Source organism: Sturnira hondurensis, unplaced genomic scaffold (assembly GCF_014824575.4).
Source record: "Sturnira hondurensis isolate 20B ecotype Veracruz unplaced genomic scaffold, ASM1482457v3 Scaffold0021143, whole genome shotgun sequence".
NCBI lineage: Eukaryota > Metazoa > Chordata > Mammalia > Chiroptera > Phyllostomidae > Sturnira > Sturnira hondurensis.
In genome coordinates, this window is record NW_028093774.1 from 19,519,391 (window position 1) to 19,537,959 (window position 18,569).

Genomic DNA, 18,569 nt, shown 5'->3' on the forward strand with positions numbered 1-18,569 from the left:
TTTCAAAATACATGTAGAATAATGTCTAGATGAATTATATTAAAGTGCCAATAATTAGCTATTGTAGGGTGGTAAGTTTATGTGATTTAAAAACATTTCTACTTCTTTAAAATTTTAAAGTACGCAATATGTATAACTTACTTTGATCATCAAAACTGTGTATGTATTTTGGAAGGTTTTGCCAAATTAGTGAGAATTCCCTAGCACGAGGAGGGTCCGTCATGATCATGAAACTCTCAGACGCTCACACATGCCTGTGGGGCCAGAGTCACTGAAAGAGGAGAACGGAGATTGGAACATAAGGAAACCTACGCCACTGCAGGAGGAGCTGTGACGAGCACAAACATAAAGTGGAAGAAAGAAGCACAGAACTTGGAACCAACCTAGCAAGAGGTGTGAAGCTCTGAGGACAGTGACAGCCGGCGCTGTGGAAGAGCAGATCATGACAGCAGCGTGACGTGAGTCTACTCGACAGGGGCTATGGCCTGGCAGACCCTGTGGTGGCCCTTAGGGTCACTTCCTGGCTAATACCAACAGCAGGCTTCGGGCCTCGAGTGAGACAAAAGAAGTCTCTTGATACCGTGCTCAGAAGCACTTTCCCACAGGACCGTTCCGTTCTCACGGGCTTCTAGTCTTCAAAATCTTGGCAGAGTGGAATGTGAATAAAGACCATAATCAACAGGATGGGTGTTGGTTAAAGAGCATTGGAAGGTGGAAGCCAGCAAGGAGTTGAGACTTACAAAAAGAGCCACAGGCGTCAGAAACGGGTTCTACTTTTTAACGCTAAGTTTAGGGCAAGTCGAAAATAGGAGGTGACACGGGCCACTGTTGAGGCATGGCCATGATTTGTATCAGAAGGAAGGCAGAACTTGTACACCCCTAATTTGCTCCCTTCTTTTCTGTTAAATAAAATCTTTTGCCAAAACATGGGTAGCATAAATGTCAATGAGAGAATTAAAGCCCTGAGCGAAGAGATTATAAAAAGTGCACCTGTTCCCTGGCTGCTCTAATAAATTAGTCACTTACCTCAATGAATTACTTTCCAGGATGCTGATAACCCTTTCAAACGGGATTGAAAGGAATGTCAGGAATCTTGGAGGCAACCAGGATAATAGAAGATTCTAGAAGATGAGGATGGGAGCTTTTATAACAAACTGCAGCCTAGATAAATTAATGAATGACGCTTCACTAAGCATTTTTACACAAATTCTTGTTTGCCTTTTGCAACAAATATGGTTGGATCAAATGAGAAATAAATACTAAATGGTAAAGTCCCATGCGTCCAAGCCAGAGGTTCTGATGAATAACCACAAACGAGGATTTGATCTAACGGGACTCAGCAGGATTGTGAACAGGGAGAAATTAGGGGTTGGAAACTAGAACCAAGTGGGAATGGATCTAAGTGGAAGAGGTGGAAACGACGAGATTGTGGTTAGTTTGAAAAAATACTTTCTAAGAATTGAGCTTTCTGACAAGGATGAGCAACCCTGGGAGGCATTAGTGTCCGGGCAACCATTGGGTTTGCGGGGAAAACTGTAGCAAGTTCACACATCAGACGGGAAACAGGGCTGGACCTCAGATGCAAGTCCCTTTCACTACTGACTGTAATTCTATCACACAACAGCGAGCACAGAACCTCGTTCTGAGTGCAAGCACAGCATCCATCATGTTAAGGAACATCAACCCATGACGTAACCCAGAAATTAAAGTTCAGGAAAGCCACCCCTAAGCTGCCACGTTTGATCGGTAGCCAAGCTCCTGACACAAGAGTTCAAAGAAATTGAAGTCTTGTTTTCCTTGATGGCCACGGAGAGTCCGCAACCACCTGGCTGAGGGCTGCAGCCCTGCAGATGGTAAGCACGTCGGAGTCGGCGCCCGTCTCAGGAGACAGATGGAAGTTGGCCACGTGACCCCTGGTCCCACATCCATTTCACCAAATGGAGAGACATGACAAGCCTTTTATTTTCAGGACAGAGTGCCATTGATTATTCCCTGTTAATGCGTCCCTGTCGATGGCAGGCAGGGACTAGAGGGAAATGGAAGGATGTGATATCCGGGTCCCCCAAAGGGAAAATCAATGTGATACGGTTTGCATGTCATCCTCGGATAACCTCTTTCTCAGAGCCCCGGCCCACAGGCCACTGTTCATCTCTGCATCAACTCCTCCAGACATGTCGCCAAAGGACAGGCAGGGAGGGGCTAAGGAGCAGGCACCAGGAATTATTAAACTCTGCTTTCATTTTCTCTTGGGAATTTACAGACATTAAACAGGCTACAGGATGCACAGAAACTTCCTCAGCAAGTTCAGATCAGAGGGGAAGAGCCTATCAAGTCAGCCCCAAAACACCCTTGTCTGACTTATTACAGATGCATCCAGCAGTCTGCTAATCTCAAAGAATGACCTTGGAAAACCGACAGCCCAGAAACCGCGTGCCCCGTGGCACAACGCGGAAAGTTACAAGTTCAGAGGAAGAGGCAGAGACTTGCAAAGCGGGGAGGTGAGAGGGAAGAAGAACCTTTCTTTGTGTACACACACACACACATCAAACACCGGACGTGTTTATGTTCCTCTCTCCCCAGAAGCAGCCCGACATTCGAAACAAAACACTTGAGAATCTCAGATCTAACAGAAAGGGGAATTTTCATTCCCTCTTAGGTTTCAGGGTGAAGAGAAAGCAATACGACTTCATTGTCTTTTAAGTGGAGGTACAAACCAGTAATATCCTGATACCTAGAGCTACAGGACCCTTCGTGTCCCAGACAGGGCTTTTCATTAGCATTTCTCCTCCTCAGTATCACGGCCACGTGGACCCAGAGAGCAGTCGTGTAGCTTCTGGAAAGCCTCAGGATGGTCCTTCTTTCCCCTTCCTGTAGGAGGTGCCCCAGGAGCCAGACTCTTTGCAGAGTCTCTGTGGTGCAGGCTGGAGCGGCCTGGCCTGCAGGCCTCTTTGCTACTTGTACTGAGCAACTTGTGTTTTACAGACCTGCCCAAGGTGGACAGCAAGTCCACTGGACTTATACGCAGTGCTTTTTCCAATGCATTTCTAGATGTATCTGTGTGGAAACATGAGCTACTTTTTTAATATGTTGCCATAAAAGCAAGTGTCCTAGCAGAAATTGGGCTTGTTTTATGTTAATTCACAAATGACCTTCAAGGAAGGTGAGGCAGTGGAACTTGAACATCCTAGAATGGCCTTGAAGCTGCCTCTCTACACCTCCCTAGAGTCATCTCTCCCCACAGGATTGTCTTCATGCCTCGGGCTTCATGCCTTCATGTGGGTATCAGCTGCTCAAAGTCACTTCTGCCCCTGAGTCCTTCTCCCCTGGGCTCTGGCCCTCTGGCCTTCTCGCTTCCGTCTCCTAAGCTCTTTCCTCTATGCCACACTGACCGGACAGGTGCTCAGGCCCTCTGAGGTCGAGGGTAGGGATACTAAAGACATGCATGGGCAGCTGCTTGCTCTCAAAGCAGGATACCCTCCAGGGAGGGTCGTCGTCCTATCAGATAGATGCTGGCCAAAGACCCAGGCAGCGTCCCAGCGGCCTCTGCTGTGCAAGTTCCTTTTCACACAATGTGCAGAATTATACATAAATGATGTGCCCCTAAGCCCTGGGCCAGGTACCTAGGAACACCCTTCTACTCTATTTACCTGTTGCTCCTGGGGGACTGATTCTCTAGCAGAGCAACTATGAATGGACTCACCTCCCCCCTGGGCTTCCAGCATTGAATGACGACAGGCAATTCCTGTGGCATCCTCTTAAAATAACCTGCTCTTGGTTTTGAAAGTGACGAGAGCAAAAGTCAATGAAATCTTTCAAACCTATGAGCATATAAAGGTATTATCCTTTGTGTGCCAAAGCAAAGCTGATCCATCAGCCAGGACAGGTGCTTTGAGTTGTTAGTGGTACTGATGGAGAGTCCTGAACATCTCATATGTTCAGACTGTTGCTAAACACCTCATACAACTGCTAGCAAAATAGCTGTCTCACAGTCTTGGCCTTTCTAAACGTACCTTCATTTGTGTAGATACATATAGAACTCATTTTATGCCAAGCACTCTGCTAGCTGCTGAGTAAAGACATTCCTGATGTCATGAAGTTCATGGTCTTCTGGGCAAGAGACTAGGAAAGAAAATATTACAATATAAAGTGGTAAACTTTGAAATAAGAATATCAGGGCATTTGGGGAAGAAGGAAGTCACTACCTCAAACTGAGCAGGAGTCGCACTCAAAAAACACTGAACCTGAAGGATGAGCAGGAGTTACGTGAAGAAAGGAGGATGAGGCCATCCAGTGTACAGAGAGTTCTGTTCAGGACACAGCAAGTAGTTGGGTGAGGCCGACGCATAAAGTGTGCAGAGGAGCAGGGAGAGGGGGGCAGGAGGCAGAAAGTGAAGGACCCTGGGTACACCGGCTGGCTGGTTGATTTGGTGGGCTGTTATAGCATTGTGCTTAACTGAGAATTAGAGAAGCGATTTCATGAAAGACAGGAACAATATCCACCTATTATCACCATCACTTAAAATTGTTCTGCAGAACTTAGACAAAGCAATTAGACAAGAGAAAGAAATTAAAGGTATAAAAACTAGAAAGAAATAGAGGATAAAATTATAACTTACAGATGAGGTGATCAAACTGTTCACATGGAAACTGAAAGGGACTAACCAAAAACTTACAAACACACAAAAAAGAATTTAGTAAATTAGATGACTACAACATTAATTCTTAGAGCTCAACAGACTTTGTGTGCACAATGTCCAATTACATGCATAAGGAAAGACCTATTTTATAAAAGCAGCAGAAAGTATATGAAATACTTAGAAATAAACTTAGGAAATATTATTTGTAAAAACTTGAAAATGCTAATGAGAAACACAAAACAAGACCTGAACAAATGGAAAGATACACCATGTTCTTGCATAGGAACAATCAGCACCATGTGGCAAAATTTAAAAACAAATTAAAAAATAAAACCCCAAGTGTGCTATAAAAAAGGGAAAATTTTTTTTAATAACTGAAGTGTGGAGAAGGCATTTCTAATTATGTCAGAAACCCAGAAACCACCAAAGAGAAGATAGCTAGATTCATCTTGTAAGGTATAAAATCTGTCTTCGTGACAACAGCACCGAAGCAAATACAAACGAGGTCATGGGGAAGAGATTCGTAACTCTACCCAGATGAAGGCTAATTCATCTCATCAGAAAAGAGCCCCTCAAATAAAAAAAGAATAGAGCAGCAATCTAACATAAATATAGGCAAAGAAAATTAACAGCAATATTTCATAGAAGACAAAATACAAATGACTCTTAAGCATATGAAAATAGGCTAAGTCTCACTTGTAATGAGATAAAACTTTTACTTATCAAAAATAATACAGTTTGATAACACACTATAATGGCAAGCATGTGGTTAGATAGGCAATTTCACGCATCATACAAATTAGTGCAAACCAGGAAGGGAACGGTGGCAACATCTATCAGAATTACAGAGGCATAGTCCTACTTTTAGCCTAACAATAAGAGGAATTTTTCCTAGAGACACACTTGCATACACCCTTTTCAGACAGACACAGCCCAACAGTCTGTTTGTATTGTGAAAAGGGGCAGCACAGGACATTGGCTGGCGATGGAAACTCTAGCATCAGACAGACTGAACCCCGGCTGACAATGATTAGCTATGTGACTCTGAGCGAGTTAATGTACAACTGCAGGCATATTTCACTGCTTTACAACAGAGGTAAAAGTATCTTACCTTAGAGTCGTGAAGGACTGAATGAGATTATTTAAGATCAAGTGAGAGTATATCACGGTGTACAATAAGTAGTTGTTTTTGTTGTTGCTATAGGCTCTGAGAAGGATTCCTACTCGTTTCAAGAGTTTAAGGAACCTCGGACGACCCTGTGCTGGGGCAGCCATCCTCTTCCCCGAGAGAGCTCTGAGGACACTGGTTTAGTGAACACTAAGCAGTGATTTTTTCTGAATAGGTGAACAAGGCAATGGCTCCAGTGGACCTTTGTTACTCCCTTCGGGGGTCCAGCATCTAAACTGCCCCCTTCTGTTTCACCCGTCCTGAGAAAACATTCCAAATAACCTCATTCTCACTTTCTACAGCTACGGCTTAGGCACATGACTACTAATCAGATCCTTCTATCCCAGATTTTGAATTAGAAACTAGTGTGATTCAAAGAAGCCAAGAACACACAAGGTTCCTCCTGGTAAGGGTGGGACCCATACCTAGTTACTGAGACAGCACCCAGTGATGGTGGTGAAGTAGAAAATGAAGCTCCACTTTGTTGTTAGTGGAGGTAATTAGTACTGTAGTACCTGAAACCCCAACATAAAGTTCTCTGGTAAAGATCCAACGTGGTATCCAAGGTCAAAAAGTGGTGAGGAAATGGGTCTCTCTTACCGCCTAAGTGCAAACCAAAATCCTACCAGCAGCAGAGAGAACCTGAAGAGAGCAATGGATGGGGGGCGAGGGAGTGGGGGGAGGGAGGTATCCGTGCCTGCAGAAGGGGGCCCAGGCCTCCTTACCAGTCCGAGATCCCGGAAAGGAGAAAGCCGAAGAGGCACCACAGTTCAAGCCTGACTTTTCATGAATAGGAGCTCCATCTGCTAATCAATAGGGGGATCCATCTTAGAATCGAATGTGCTTAGCAACTCTCCCTACCTTGATGGGCAGGGAGGAGAAGGGAGGAGAAGTGAAGGAAGGCGCAGAGACCTTGAGTATATGTTCCTAGAAATTTACAGTAATTATTAATGAAGGTAAGTGTTTCACTCTAAGCCTGTGCATTAGGGTGATTTGGCAAAGGAACTCATTGGCACACAGGTGTTAACTGCAGTGTTGGAGGCAAGGACAGAAACAGACATTCAGTGTGTGGGACTGACCTACCAACCAACGCGCCCACCTCTGGAGAATGACAGAGCAAAGGAGAAGGAGAAAAATCAGAGAGAGCAGGGTCAGAAAAGAAAGAATACTACGAAGAAAATGGTTATACAGTATCAAGCCATGAAGTTCAACCTAAGGACCAAAACTTGGCAATTACAGGCCCTAGTGAGCCCAGCAGGCACCACTGTAATGGCAGTGAGGGCAGCGGGCGGGTTGGAGCGTGCTGCCCACCACTCTCATCTCCACACTGCTTTAACAAGACCGGGCCCGTTTCCCCTCCCCATCCTGATGTAACTGAGCTGGGATTGATTCACTAGGGCAAATTCGGATGTTTAAAAATCTTCCAGGGAGCCCTAATGTGCAGCCAGGGGTAAAAACCACTGTGCCCATGGGTTGAGAACTATGGGACAGAACGTGCCAGTGAGGGCAATACTTCAGTGATAGGGGTTCCACGGTTAAGGAAGGGCATTCTCATTTGAAGACAGAGTCTTAAGGGGTGTTTAAATACAGAGCTGTGCATGCCAGCAGTGAGAAGCTGTAGCTAGACTGAGCAAGGCACCTCTCTGGTCGAGAGCAAGGGACTGAGGGCATCAGAGAAGGGACTCATCTTGAGCAGGGCAGGCACTCACAGGGACAGGTGAGAAGGATGTGTGTGAAGGTGGGTAAGTGGGGACACCTGTCTGTAATGTTCCATCATCTGCAGGGAAGGGGGAGGGGAGCTGCTGAGGTTCAGAGGAGCAGAGAGAAATATTTTAAATGGTGAGTTTTCAATGGCTGTGGACAGCAGGTGGGAGGTTGAGATAAATACCAAGGGCAATGCAAAATGTCACCGTGATTTTGGGGTGGTGGAAGCTTGCACAGGCACTTGACAATATTTCATGGAGAAATACACGGCCCACTGGAAGGAGCAAGATAGGGAATCTAGCCCTGGCTGCTGTGGCTCAGTGGATTGAGTGCCGACCTAAGAACCAAAGTCACTGGTTCAATTCCCATTTGGGGCACATGCCTGGGGTGCAGGCCAGATCCCTAGTTGAGGGAGTGCAAGAGGCAACCACACATTAATGTTTCTCTCCCTCTTTCTCCCTCCCTTCCCCTCTCTCTGAAAATAAATAAAATCTTTTAAAAAAAGATAATCTACTCATAGTGAAATGTGCAGATTTAAGTGAAAGTTACCAAGGCCACTTGTAAGCTAATATTTTCTTTCCTTTTTCAATTAAAAATCACTTGAATGAGAGATCTGCAGGGTCCTAACTGACTTCTAAAGGATGAATATACCAATTTCCATAATTTATATCTTAATCTTTTTATATTCCCACACCTTGATAATATCTAGTAACATTTTTGGCTAAAGGTACTTTTCAATGGTTCTGAGATTGAAAAAAATTAGGTGGTACTATAAAAGAACTGCAAAATTGAAATAGGAGGTAAATAGCCTTATATGAGTTAATCATATTTTTAAATTTTCTGTAAACGACTACACTTTGACACCCTAAGAAACCTTTCTGGCTGGGAGGACTGCGCTACCAGAGCTTGCCAGGTCTTAGAGCAATGGATTTAGCCAGCAGCTGCTTCTGACGTTACAAACTTCTCAGGTAGGCACCAGGAGGCACACCTCCTCCACCTGGCCTGTATATTCCAGGAAGCAAACATCCTCGGGCCAGGTACCAGGCAACTAGAGAGAATGCTGAAATTCAAAGGACCCAGAATTCCTCAAACTAGCCACTCCTGAACGGCTCATCCTCTGGCCTTGCCTTTCACGAGGAAAACCCTACGGAGGCTCTCTGGCCTAAACCTGTCACTTGCTCCTGGTCTTCTGCCTCCTGACCCAGCCCCGGTATTCATCCTGCTGGCCTGTGTGGCAAGGGGTGCCCCATGTTTCTCGGGAAACTCTTGAACATTACACTTTTCTTTCAATGGCATTGACCTCTCTGCGCGGTCACCAGTCACCTTTACAAATTAAGAGCCGGGCACAAAACCACATGAGCATCTGAGGAAATGACACGCAGTGCCCCTCTGTAGCCACACATTCTCCCTGGGCTGTACTTAGTAGTCGGTTAGGGCCCTGCCCACTGCACACAGACAAAATCTGAAGGAAAGAGTGGTCATGATTTCAGTTCAAAACTTTTAGAGTCCCGTGTTCTGAGATGCTGAATCTGTGAGTCCGACAGAAGCCATAACATGCTGTCGCTGTGGGTCCCCAACTCCTGCGGAAGCGCTACTGGGAATGTTAAACAAGGACAACAGGACACGATTAAGTGGCTAACTGAAAATGGGTGTTTACACGTGTGAAGAGCTAGAATTAAGTCCTAGCAAAAGATTACCAGTCACTCAACAGGTATTTGCTACAAAAACTATGTGTGTAGGGTAGTTTTTCTTCTAATATTTTTTTCATATTTGTGAGTTACGCTTTAAAGCCTTCATCATTCATAACATTTTCCCATGAGATTATGATATAATGAACAAATACCATAAAACCACGAATGGCAATATCTTACACAAATGTCTTACTGTCAGAAGTGAAAAATGACTATCACTCACAGACTAAAAATTCATTTTTATATTTTAATCCATTTTAAAACATTTCCATCCACTTAAATTTGGCCTTGATGGCATTTTCTCCACATTATCCTTTCTAAATTTCCAGGTAATCTTTCAGGAGCAGGAGGGAAAAAGGGTATGGGGAATAAAGACATAACAGTTTTTGCAAATATCATACACAAAACATCTCTTACAGAGGGAAACAGAAGAAAGCACCCCAGAGCTCAGGGACACAGTATGTTAAAACAGTTCTTTTTAACTACAGAGAAGCCTGTGGTTCCCAAACGTCAGTGTGCACCCGAGTCCCTGGAGGGCTTGCCACAGACTGCCGGGCCCCACCCTCAGAACTCAGACCCAGTAGGGCCGGGGGCCAAGAACGAGGGCGTGCTGATGCTGTTGGTCCACGCACCCTAGCACGGCCTCCACCTCTCCCCCTCGCCTTCTCACTTCCAGACCTTGCTAAGATTGTTTTCCTTGGTGAACATCTTCAGGGTTTGTCCCATTCTTCAATACTGTGCTTTAAATATTTTTATTTCCAAAGGTTGGCAGTTTTACCAAGTGCCTATGCCTGTCTGCAGTGGCAGAAAACTGTCTTCTTTCAGCCGTAAGTCTGTTTTACTGGGCTTGTTAAAAAAACCTTGTAATCCACACCCTTCAGCAACATCACTCATTTTCCTTGTTTCTTTTCAGTCCTGCTGTCCACAGGCAGTTGACACTCATCTGTTGTGATCTCAATGCAAGCGGAAGCAACTCCGGACTGCCCTGCGGTCAGTGCTAACAGCAGAACCCACCAGTTTCCTTGCCGTTTCCCTCTGTGCCAGGGTTCACTACCTGTCCTGACTGGCGTGGGAGATATGGAAATACTGACAAGTGAAATGGACAGCCCAGGTGTTAACAGAGGAGGCAGCTGACAGCAAGCACAAACCCTATCATCCTTCCTGCCACCCCATAAGCCAGGACACATCCTGCGAGCCATGCCACTGACATGACCGCACCACAGCTGCTGGAGTGAGCCCTCTGCTCTCATCCCAGCTCAGGGAGGTTCGCCAGACATACAGAATACTGACTACAGCTTCTAACACTGAGATTTTTACACAGCTCGGGAAACAAAAAGTGTGTGGCTCGGAAGACAGCCATGAAGTCAAAATACAGCCAAGACCTGAAACGAATCATGCGTCACCAGGAGCTTCGCCCGGAGCCCGAGTGGAGAAGCCATCACATCAGCAATGACAGCCCAGCGAGCTCCCTGCTCTGAGTGACTTCTGTGATGACTCTGCTCCTGGGCTTCGCAGCGGCAGGACTTCTGCTGCTCTGGTCTCAATTGTGCTTCCGATTCCACAATGGAAAGTTGCATGAGGTTAATCTATTTGGGATTCATGCATAGCTTGATCATCTGTGCTAGGTGTGGGGTTTTACTTAGCAGAGGATGCTATAAGCGTTGATTAGACCGATTTCAGCTTCGGTCATTTTGCGGCCCAAATGGCCTTGTTTGCGGCCTGCGTCGGAGCCCAGCAAAACACTGTCATCTGAAATTTTCCATAATATTTGATTTCTAAAGAATTCAAGTTTAAAAACACACACACCAGTCAATAAAGACCATATTCTCTCTCTCCCAAATTGGCACCATGTCAACAGCTACTAATTTCCTCTTCTAAACAGTTCTTACCTAAAAACAACACAAGTGTTTTGGTGCAAATGAAGTTGCTCCTTTAAAATACTGTGTCTGAAAAATGATATCAAATTCCCTTCAACTCACACGCCAAATTAACTTTTATGAACGACAGCAGAAGATAACGTCTTGACTTTTGTCTGTTGTGGAAAATACATAGCTGGGATTCAGACAGGCAGGCTGTGCAGCCAGTTGGGGTGAGTCCGAACCCGTAAGTGTGTGGGCGCCGTGGAGCTCAGCTTCAGGTGCTACTTTAGAGCAGATCGAATATACGGAAGCCCCAGGGTTCCCTCAAAGGAGGTAATACTATTAGAGATTTTTTAACATATCACAAAACCGGATTTTGAAATTGTCTCTTTTGTTGAAAGGTAACAGACTCTTCTTAATTTATGACATTACATAATTTGCTGTATAAAAAGGAGATTTAAAATCTAAGATTCAAAGTACACTCAATTCAAAGTACACTCAATTCAGAAGTACACTTCCTCTGAAATGACCCACACAGAAAGCAAGCGGAGTTTTAACCGTTCTGTCTGCACGCATGCTCACACAGCAGCTTACAGGGGAGAACAAAATTTAAAAACCTCTATTGCAAAGTACTTTGTGTGTTTAATTGCTATTTTCATAGGCAATTCATTTTTTTCCCCACTTAGTATACACAGACAGGACATTTGGGGTGATTCCTGCTGAAAGCATTCGAAATACGCAGAAAAGCAAGCCCAGTAAAGACCATAAGCACTCATGGCAAACTGTTTCAAAAACACGGGCCTCAGCGCAACTCCGGCCTATCAGTGACAAATGAAAGATTACACAGGGCAGAGAAAGTCTGGAAGCCTGGGATTCTAACCCTGGCCTGATGACACAACTTTGAGTGAGTCACTGAACAAACTGTGGCTATGCTGACAATGGCAGTGATCACCGCCTTTGCGTCAGAGATGTTTAAAATGCACCATGGTGTATATAAACTACTTCCAATCAGGTTAAAAAAAGTTTTAAAAAAACCTGTCGGGCCACACCCCATGAAGGAAAGACCATCGAGGAAAGTACTGAGGCCGCAAGAGTCTGTCTATAGCACAGAACCAATCTCAGCATGAGTCATGGGGCTTAGAAGAAAACCCTGTGGCTTTACTTAAAAGAAAGTAAAATTGTGTCTTAAAAGAAAGTAAAATGGGTTTCTCCCCCAGATCTAATAAAGCACGTTAGAAATGTGTGCTCAGGACACCACTACGGGGACCAGGCAGGAATGTGACATGTGACAACAGGACCTACCTTCCTCACCAAACAACTCAGAAGCGCCACCTTGCATTCACAGACTAGCCTCCCACACATCTGTGGGTGTGGCCCATTGGGAAGGGTGGTGCACTCACTACCTGGTAAGAACTCGGGGGGCTCCCAGGGCACCCCGCGGGTGGCAGCACTCCTCCTCAGCCCACGATCCCCACCTGCCCCGCCCGCCCGCCACCATATTCCTTGTTAGGGACGACTGACATGTTCTCAGTCTTACATGAAGTGCCACATAACTTAGTTTAAGTCTTCCTCTCCAGCTGGATTCACACCAACCCCACAGACAAGGAATTCTGGAACTACCACGGAGGACTACCACTTTCAAAGGGAAGACAAGACGATAAAGCAGCCTGCCATCACGCTCTGGGTAAGAAAAGGGGACATCCGCCCACCTGGGAGAGGAGGCTCCGCCCCACTCCGCACCTAGTTTTAAGCACAGACACTACCCAGGTGCAAGGCCAGAAGTTCCTCTAGATCGTGAATCACCATAGCAGTGGGCACTTAGAGAACAGCTTCTGTACATTTCAGAGTAAATGTACTCAATTTGTACCAAAAAAAGAACCTACTATCAACCAGACCCCTGAATGAAAGACACCCATGATAAAATGTTTTAAGAAAGGGCAGCTTTTCTCCGGCAGCCCCGGGCAGCCACCAACTCCCCATTTTGACAACACAGCACCCAACCTCAGCACGGCTGTGTGTGCGAATCTGCCCACAGCTGGGCTGCCACGAACACGCCTAGGAGACAGGCATGTCAAAGACATTTTCCTCCCCAAAGAGCAACCCCGAGAAGCCATTATAATAGCGTGAATTTCTGCTGCAGGTAACTGACCTATAAACTAACAATAAATCCCAGTCAGTAATAAAGGCTTATATCACAACATGAAACACTGAGACCCAATCCACTGTTTAAAGTTTTCTGTCTGGTGAACCATCTTCTTCATGACACCAGTGTGTGTGCGAGAGAGCACGTGTGAAGTCCTCGTTTGGTAGAACGTGAACTTTGGAGATGAGGCAAAGCACAAGGCAGCTGCCGGCGATCCCGCGAGGCCATCCAGAAGACGTCCCTGCTGCTGGTGTCACTTCTGAGGCTCCAAATTGAGACCGTGGTGGATTTACCTCACTGGCGCTCCAAGTGACTCAAGGCCAGGCTCAAAGGCAAGCCTCACCGCCTGCAAACACAACCCCGCAACAGGCCCTGACTCGGCGTCCGACTGTCTGGGGCTGACTGCAAATGCGGCCCTTCCTCAGATGATATTAAAAGCTCTACACAGAGAGTATGTAAAAGCGGTTACTGGTTTTTCAAGAAAAAAGACACACCTGCAAAAAAGGACCAGCTCTGCACACGGAGCTGGCGGGAACTGTTGAGACCGCAACAGCAGTGTAACAAATACCATATAGGATGGATGGCTTTTTAAAAAAATCGCTGCCCTAATACTTTACTAACTTTTTTTTAAAAAAACACATTTCCACAATCCGATTTCTGAGAGAAAGAGTCCACTGCTTTGTTGGAAGAGAAGGAGCCAGACCTGGTGACAAACAGACTGGGGGTGTCTATTAAGACATGCAAGACTACGCAACACAAAACCTCACATTCACTTCACAACACCCCACTGGCTTCAGTGGGTGAGGTCCTGCCCTCTAGCTGCATCCAGGGCTCTTCTCCTGTGGCATTTTAAAAAACGCAGCTGCGGCCAAGTCGGTGGCTTTCTCTGTGGCAGAGGTCCTGACCAGCCACTCGGAGTTTGGAGGTTTCTGGGCTTGTGGGGCTGGTGGGGCTGGCTCCATGGCGTCCACGTGGACTGCTGAGATTACTACGGTGACAGGAAACAGGAAACAAGTCAAGGGGAGACAAGTTAGAATGAGACACGCTCCAACCCCAAATATTCCTAGTCCTTGTATCTTATGCCCTAGTAACCCAGGAGCCACATAAGGCTTTTCTTTTTTCTTCACAAAGAAATGAAAGCAAGATTTAAGTAAGATTCGTATTTCTCTACCTGAGAAAATGACTTAAACCAAACAAATGAATAAATTCAGTAATATGAATTCATAATGTAGTAATTATTACTTAGCAAGCACTTATGTGCTAGGCACTGTACTATGTAAACACTACATTGATAATCTTATTTCCTAACGCAAACTCTTAGAAGTACGTATTATCATCCCCATTTGCCCAGTCAGAAAACTGAGCCATGACAAGACAGCAGGTAAGTTTCTGCAGACCCAGAAGAGAGCTGGTTAAGTAGCAAGATTCAAACTCAAATACTAGACTCCAAGCCCTCTGTTCCTTCTATCACGCCCCATGCCTCTGATGTAAGCGTCAGCAGTAAACAGCAGGCAATAAGGAAATGGTAGAAGATTCCATAAACAGACCCAGTTTCTCAACAGAAACACTAAGCACATTCTAGACAGAATAATATTTGCTTGTACAGGGATGTCCTGTATGTTTGAGGACACTTACCACTCTGGACCCCATGTACTGAACGCCCAAAGCCCTCCCTAGTCACTGGGACAGCCAACAGTCTTTTCATTTCCAAATGCCTCCAAACAGAGTAGTAAAACCCACCATCACACCCACTCTTGATAGTGAATATATACTAACACGTAACAAAATCCAGAAAGTTTCATTTTTAGCATGTCATTCAAAAATTCCAGGAATATAACCTAGTAGAGTAATTTTCAAATTGTGGGTAACAAAAATCAATTTAGGGGGTCATGATCATACTTCTTCTTAATGAAAAGGAAGAGAAAATATCAGAGTGTACCAAAGACTTATTTCAGATTTACATGTATACCCACATATATATTCAAACATGAGGTTCTTACAGGGACTCATGGTAAGAATAATCTTGAGCGCTATTACCCTATGGCACATACACAAAAGTTTCTGGAGGGCAGTGGCTTTCACATGTTTTGGAACCTCAAACCACAATAGCGGGAAATACATCTGACATCACAACTCCAATCAATCAATCAAACAATCAATCAATAACTGTCTCATGAACTCACACTAACTCATTTAATTGAAATTTCACACAACTATATTTATTTACCATTAGTGTATGATCATTAACCACAGTGAAAAACACCCCTACTACCCTAGAAAAACTTTTTTAAAATTTATTTTATTTTTATTTTTTTATTTTACCAAGATGTTTCTTTCTAATGAATTGACCATTACATTTCCTAAGCTGTGCAGTGGCCAACAGACCATGGAAAGACATTGCTTTAGGCTCCTGCTTGAAACCAGCAGAAAAACATTTTTTATTTTGCTACATGTTTTTTATTATGGCAAAATATACATAATATAAAATTTTTCACTGCAACAGTTTATAAATGTTCACAGGTTCAAAAACAGGCAAAACTAGACAATATACTGCTTAGAGATACCTGTGTCTTAAAACAATTTTTAAAAGAACAAGAATGATAAGTGATGAACAAGAAACAAATATCAGGATAATGGTTACCCCTGAGGAGAGTGGGAAAAAATTCTAGACGTGATATTCTTTTTCTTTAAGTTGCTGGTGGGTGCATGGGTCTTTGCTGTGTCATTTTCTTTACCCCTTGCATACCTTCTATCGGGCTTTTTTAACTTTAAAAATTGTCTCAACTTTATAGAGGCATGGCGGGCAAACAGAATCTGCCCCACGGCTCCCAAGACAAGGGTGACCCTAAAACGGAACTACTGAATCCAACCACAGCATTAGAGTAATGCTGAGAACAACTCTGTTTCAACTTTAAGATTCCACTCTCACATTCACACAACTGTCTAGTGAGACGGCCCCACCCGCGGGGCACTACTTCAACGTCTCGGGGCACAGCAGCAGCAAAACGGACAATAACCCCCGTCCTTGCAACTGCACCTCTAAGCACCACGGGCCTGATACGCAGAATCGGACAGCACTGACATCACCAGCCGAACTGCCGGGCACCCTTCCGACTGATGCTCTGAAGGCACGTGTCCCATCCCAGAGAGACAAAGGTCAGCAAAGGCAAAATGGGGCTCTGAAAACCACGCCCTGCCATCCCGCTCTCCTCTACCTAAAGCCGCACGCTCACTTCTGGAAGGAAGGGCATCGGTACAACAAGGCTCTGCCCTGCTCTTCCGATGAAGAAAATCATCTCAAGAAAACAAGGTCTGGTTTTCATCTGCGTTCCTTATGCTTTTTTATAGCTACTTAATCTCAATTTGGGGAGAAAACAACCCATTTTTTTCTTTTCCAGTTACATTCTTTAAGGGCACATACAGCAAATTCATTTCGGCACGAGGTGGTAACGGCTGGACAGTCCCTGTTCTGAGGAACGGGCGTCTTAAGCAGGTTCACACAGTCACTCACTCAGACCCACAGCGGCTCTGTGCGCCACACAGCTGTGTTTATAAAGCCGTAAAGAGAAGGGGACGGGAAGAAAAAGAAGAAAGTAAAGGTGCTACACTTTCCAGAAGGATCTGCTCAAGGACCCTACGAACAAGTCCTTCTCCTTGGCCTTTTGTTAATATTAGTACAAAAAGACAAGGCATGCTATTCCTTTCTGCTCTTCACCTCTCTAGCCTTACTAATATCTTTAAATTCAGTCACTTTCAACTCAAAATTTTCCACCAGTGGGGGAGGGGACAAGGGGAAAGATTTGTGGCTGCATGTTTAAGAAAGAAGCTGAATTCATCACAGTGACAGGGGAGACTGTTGGCAGAGATCTGAGCTATTTATTCTTTTAGGAAAATCCTATAAAGAATGACACAAGGAAGCTTCTATCTGCAGTCTTGTTCATCACACCAGTGAAGAATCCGATAACAGATGTATGCGGTAGCGTGATTTAGTGCCAGGAGCTGGCCCCTGATGTGTATTAATACGGCGGCAAAGCGGAACGCACCTCTCTTCATCAGTCATTTCTATAAAAGAGGTGGAATCTGAGATGGCCCAATGTTAGGCAGAGCAAGCCCATTTGTTCTGCTGACTGATGGCGCGGGCCCGGGCTATGTCCTTCACCTCCATGGGGCACTCGGGTTGTGGATTAAAAAAAAAAAGAAAACATTCAGCGAAGCAAGCCTTAGTCAACAAGTGAGGGGAGGAGTGTGGAACGGCAGGAGAAATGTTTAATGCTCCAGTCTTGTTTAACACCTCCCAGTTTAGCATTCCCCAGCTTGAATATGGAATAGGGATTTTAAACTCTTCTCAACAGTCCTTCTCTTATAAACAATTAGAAGGAAAAAAAGAAGCCAGATATTAAAGAGAAAAAAGAACAAAAAGGTAAAAGAGGGGAGACTGTGTTTTAGTGCCTCCAACCCCACAGACAGCATGAGGCTCTGGCCTTCGAGGCGGAGTCACAGTGTGGAACCGATCCCATCACACAGGAGACGGGGCACCTGCAGGGTTTAAGAGGGCAGCTCCAGAGCCACAGGGAACCGGGTCTGACCTTGGCTCTGCAATTTACCAACCATGTGACCTTGGGGAAGTGATTAACCTCTCTAAGCCTCAAATAGCTCCTGTGTATTGGGAATAAAAACAGCACCTTTAAAGTTGCTGCAGAGATTAAGTGAAATAACGTATGCAAAACGTTTGGCTCAGGGCATGGCCATGTGGACACCACTAAAAACATTCAGTGCAGCCATCAGACCTGTGACTAAGAGTGTCTGTGATCGCGTCAGTGTGAACCACTGTCAGGCAGTCTTCTCAAACAGAAGCCTGAAGGGGTCGGTCACAGAGCATGCGAAACTTACTAAGTAAAAGTAGGGAAAAGAGTTTGTCACGGATGTACTCCCTACTCAACGATCGATTGCTCTGATCTATATATAATATAGATTAAAATGTAGTGTTTAATTATATATTTTCTGAAGAAAGTAGGATAATATATAATCTACTCAATTTCCACAGAATAAATTCACGATCCTCAAGAAAATAACTGTAGGAATTGGTGGTTACCAAAGAAGGGGACTGAGGGTGCGTGAAGGGGGGGGGGCTGTGTGGTGATAAATAATAAATAGGCTTTTGGGGGAAAATACTTTGTACCGTACACAGATGTGGAATTATAATGTCGTATACCTGAAACTTACATAGTAAGTAGAAGTAGAAAAAAAAGAACTGTATTTTTGATTGGTCCTACGACCAGATATGGTCTTTTTATCCAGAGTAATTCGCGCTGAACTGTATTAAAACAACAAAGGATTTCCTATGACTACTAATTACTTTTAACTATC

The 18,569-nt window shown here is 44.7% G+C and overlaps 1 protein-coding gene and 1 pseudogene across 5 annotated transcripts in view; both read right to left on the reverse strand.

The window, feature by feature from the left end:
- Positions 1–9,427: 9,427 nt before the first annotated feature.
- GPATCH2L (G-patch domain containing 2 like) overlaps positions 9,428–18,569 on the reverse strand; it is a 56,897-nt gene continuing 47,755 nt past the window's right edge. For 4 of the 5 annotated variants that reach the window (XM_037031705.1, XM_037031706.1, XM_037031703.1 and 1 more), the window contains one exon: positions 9,428–14,190. In XM_037031705.1, coding sequence (XP_036887600.1) covers positions 14,018–14,190 — 173 coding nt within the window. In that variant the 3' untranslated portion in view covers positions 9,428–14,017. The remainder of the gene's footprint in view (positions 14,191–18,569) is intronic. The other variant, XM_037031707.1, reaches the window with a different exon arrangement.
- Positions 15,527–15,654, reverse strand: LOC118976996 (uncharacterized; annotated as a pseudogene).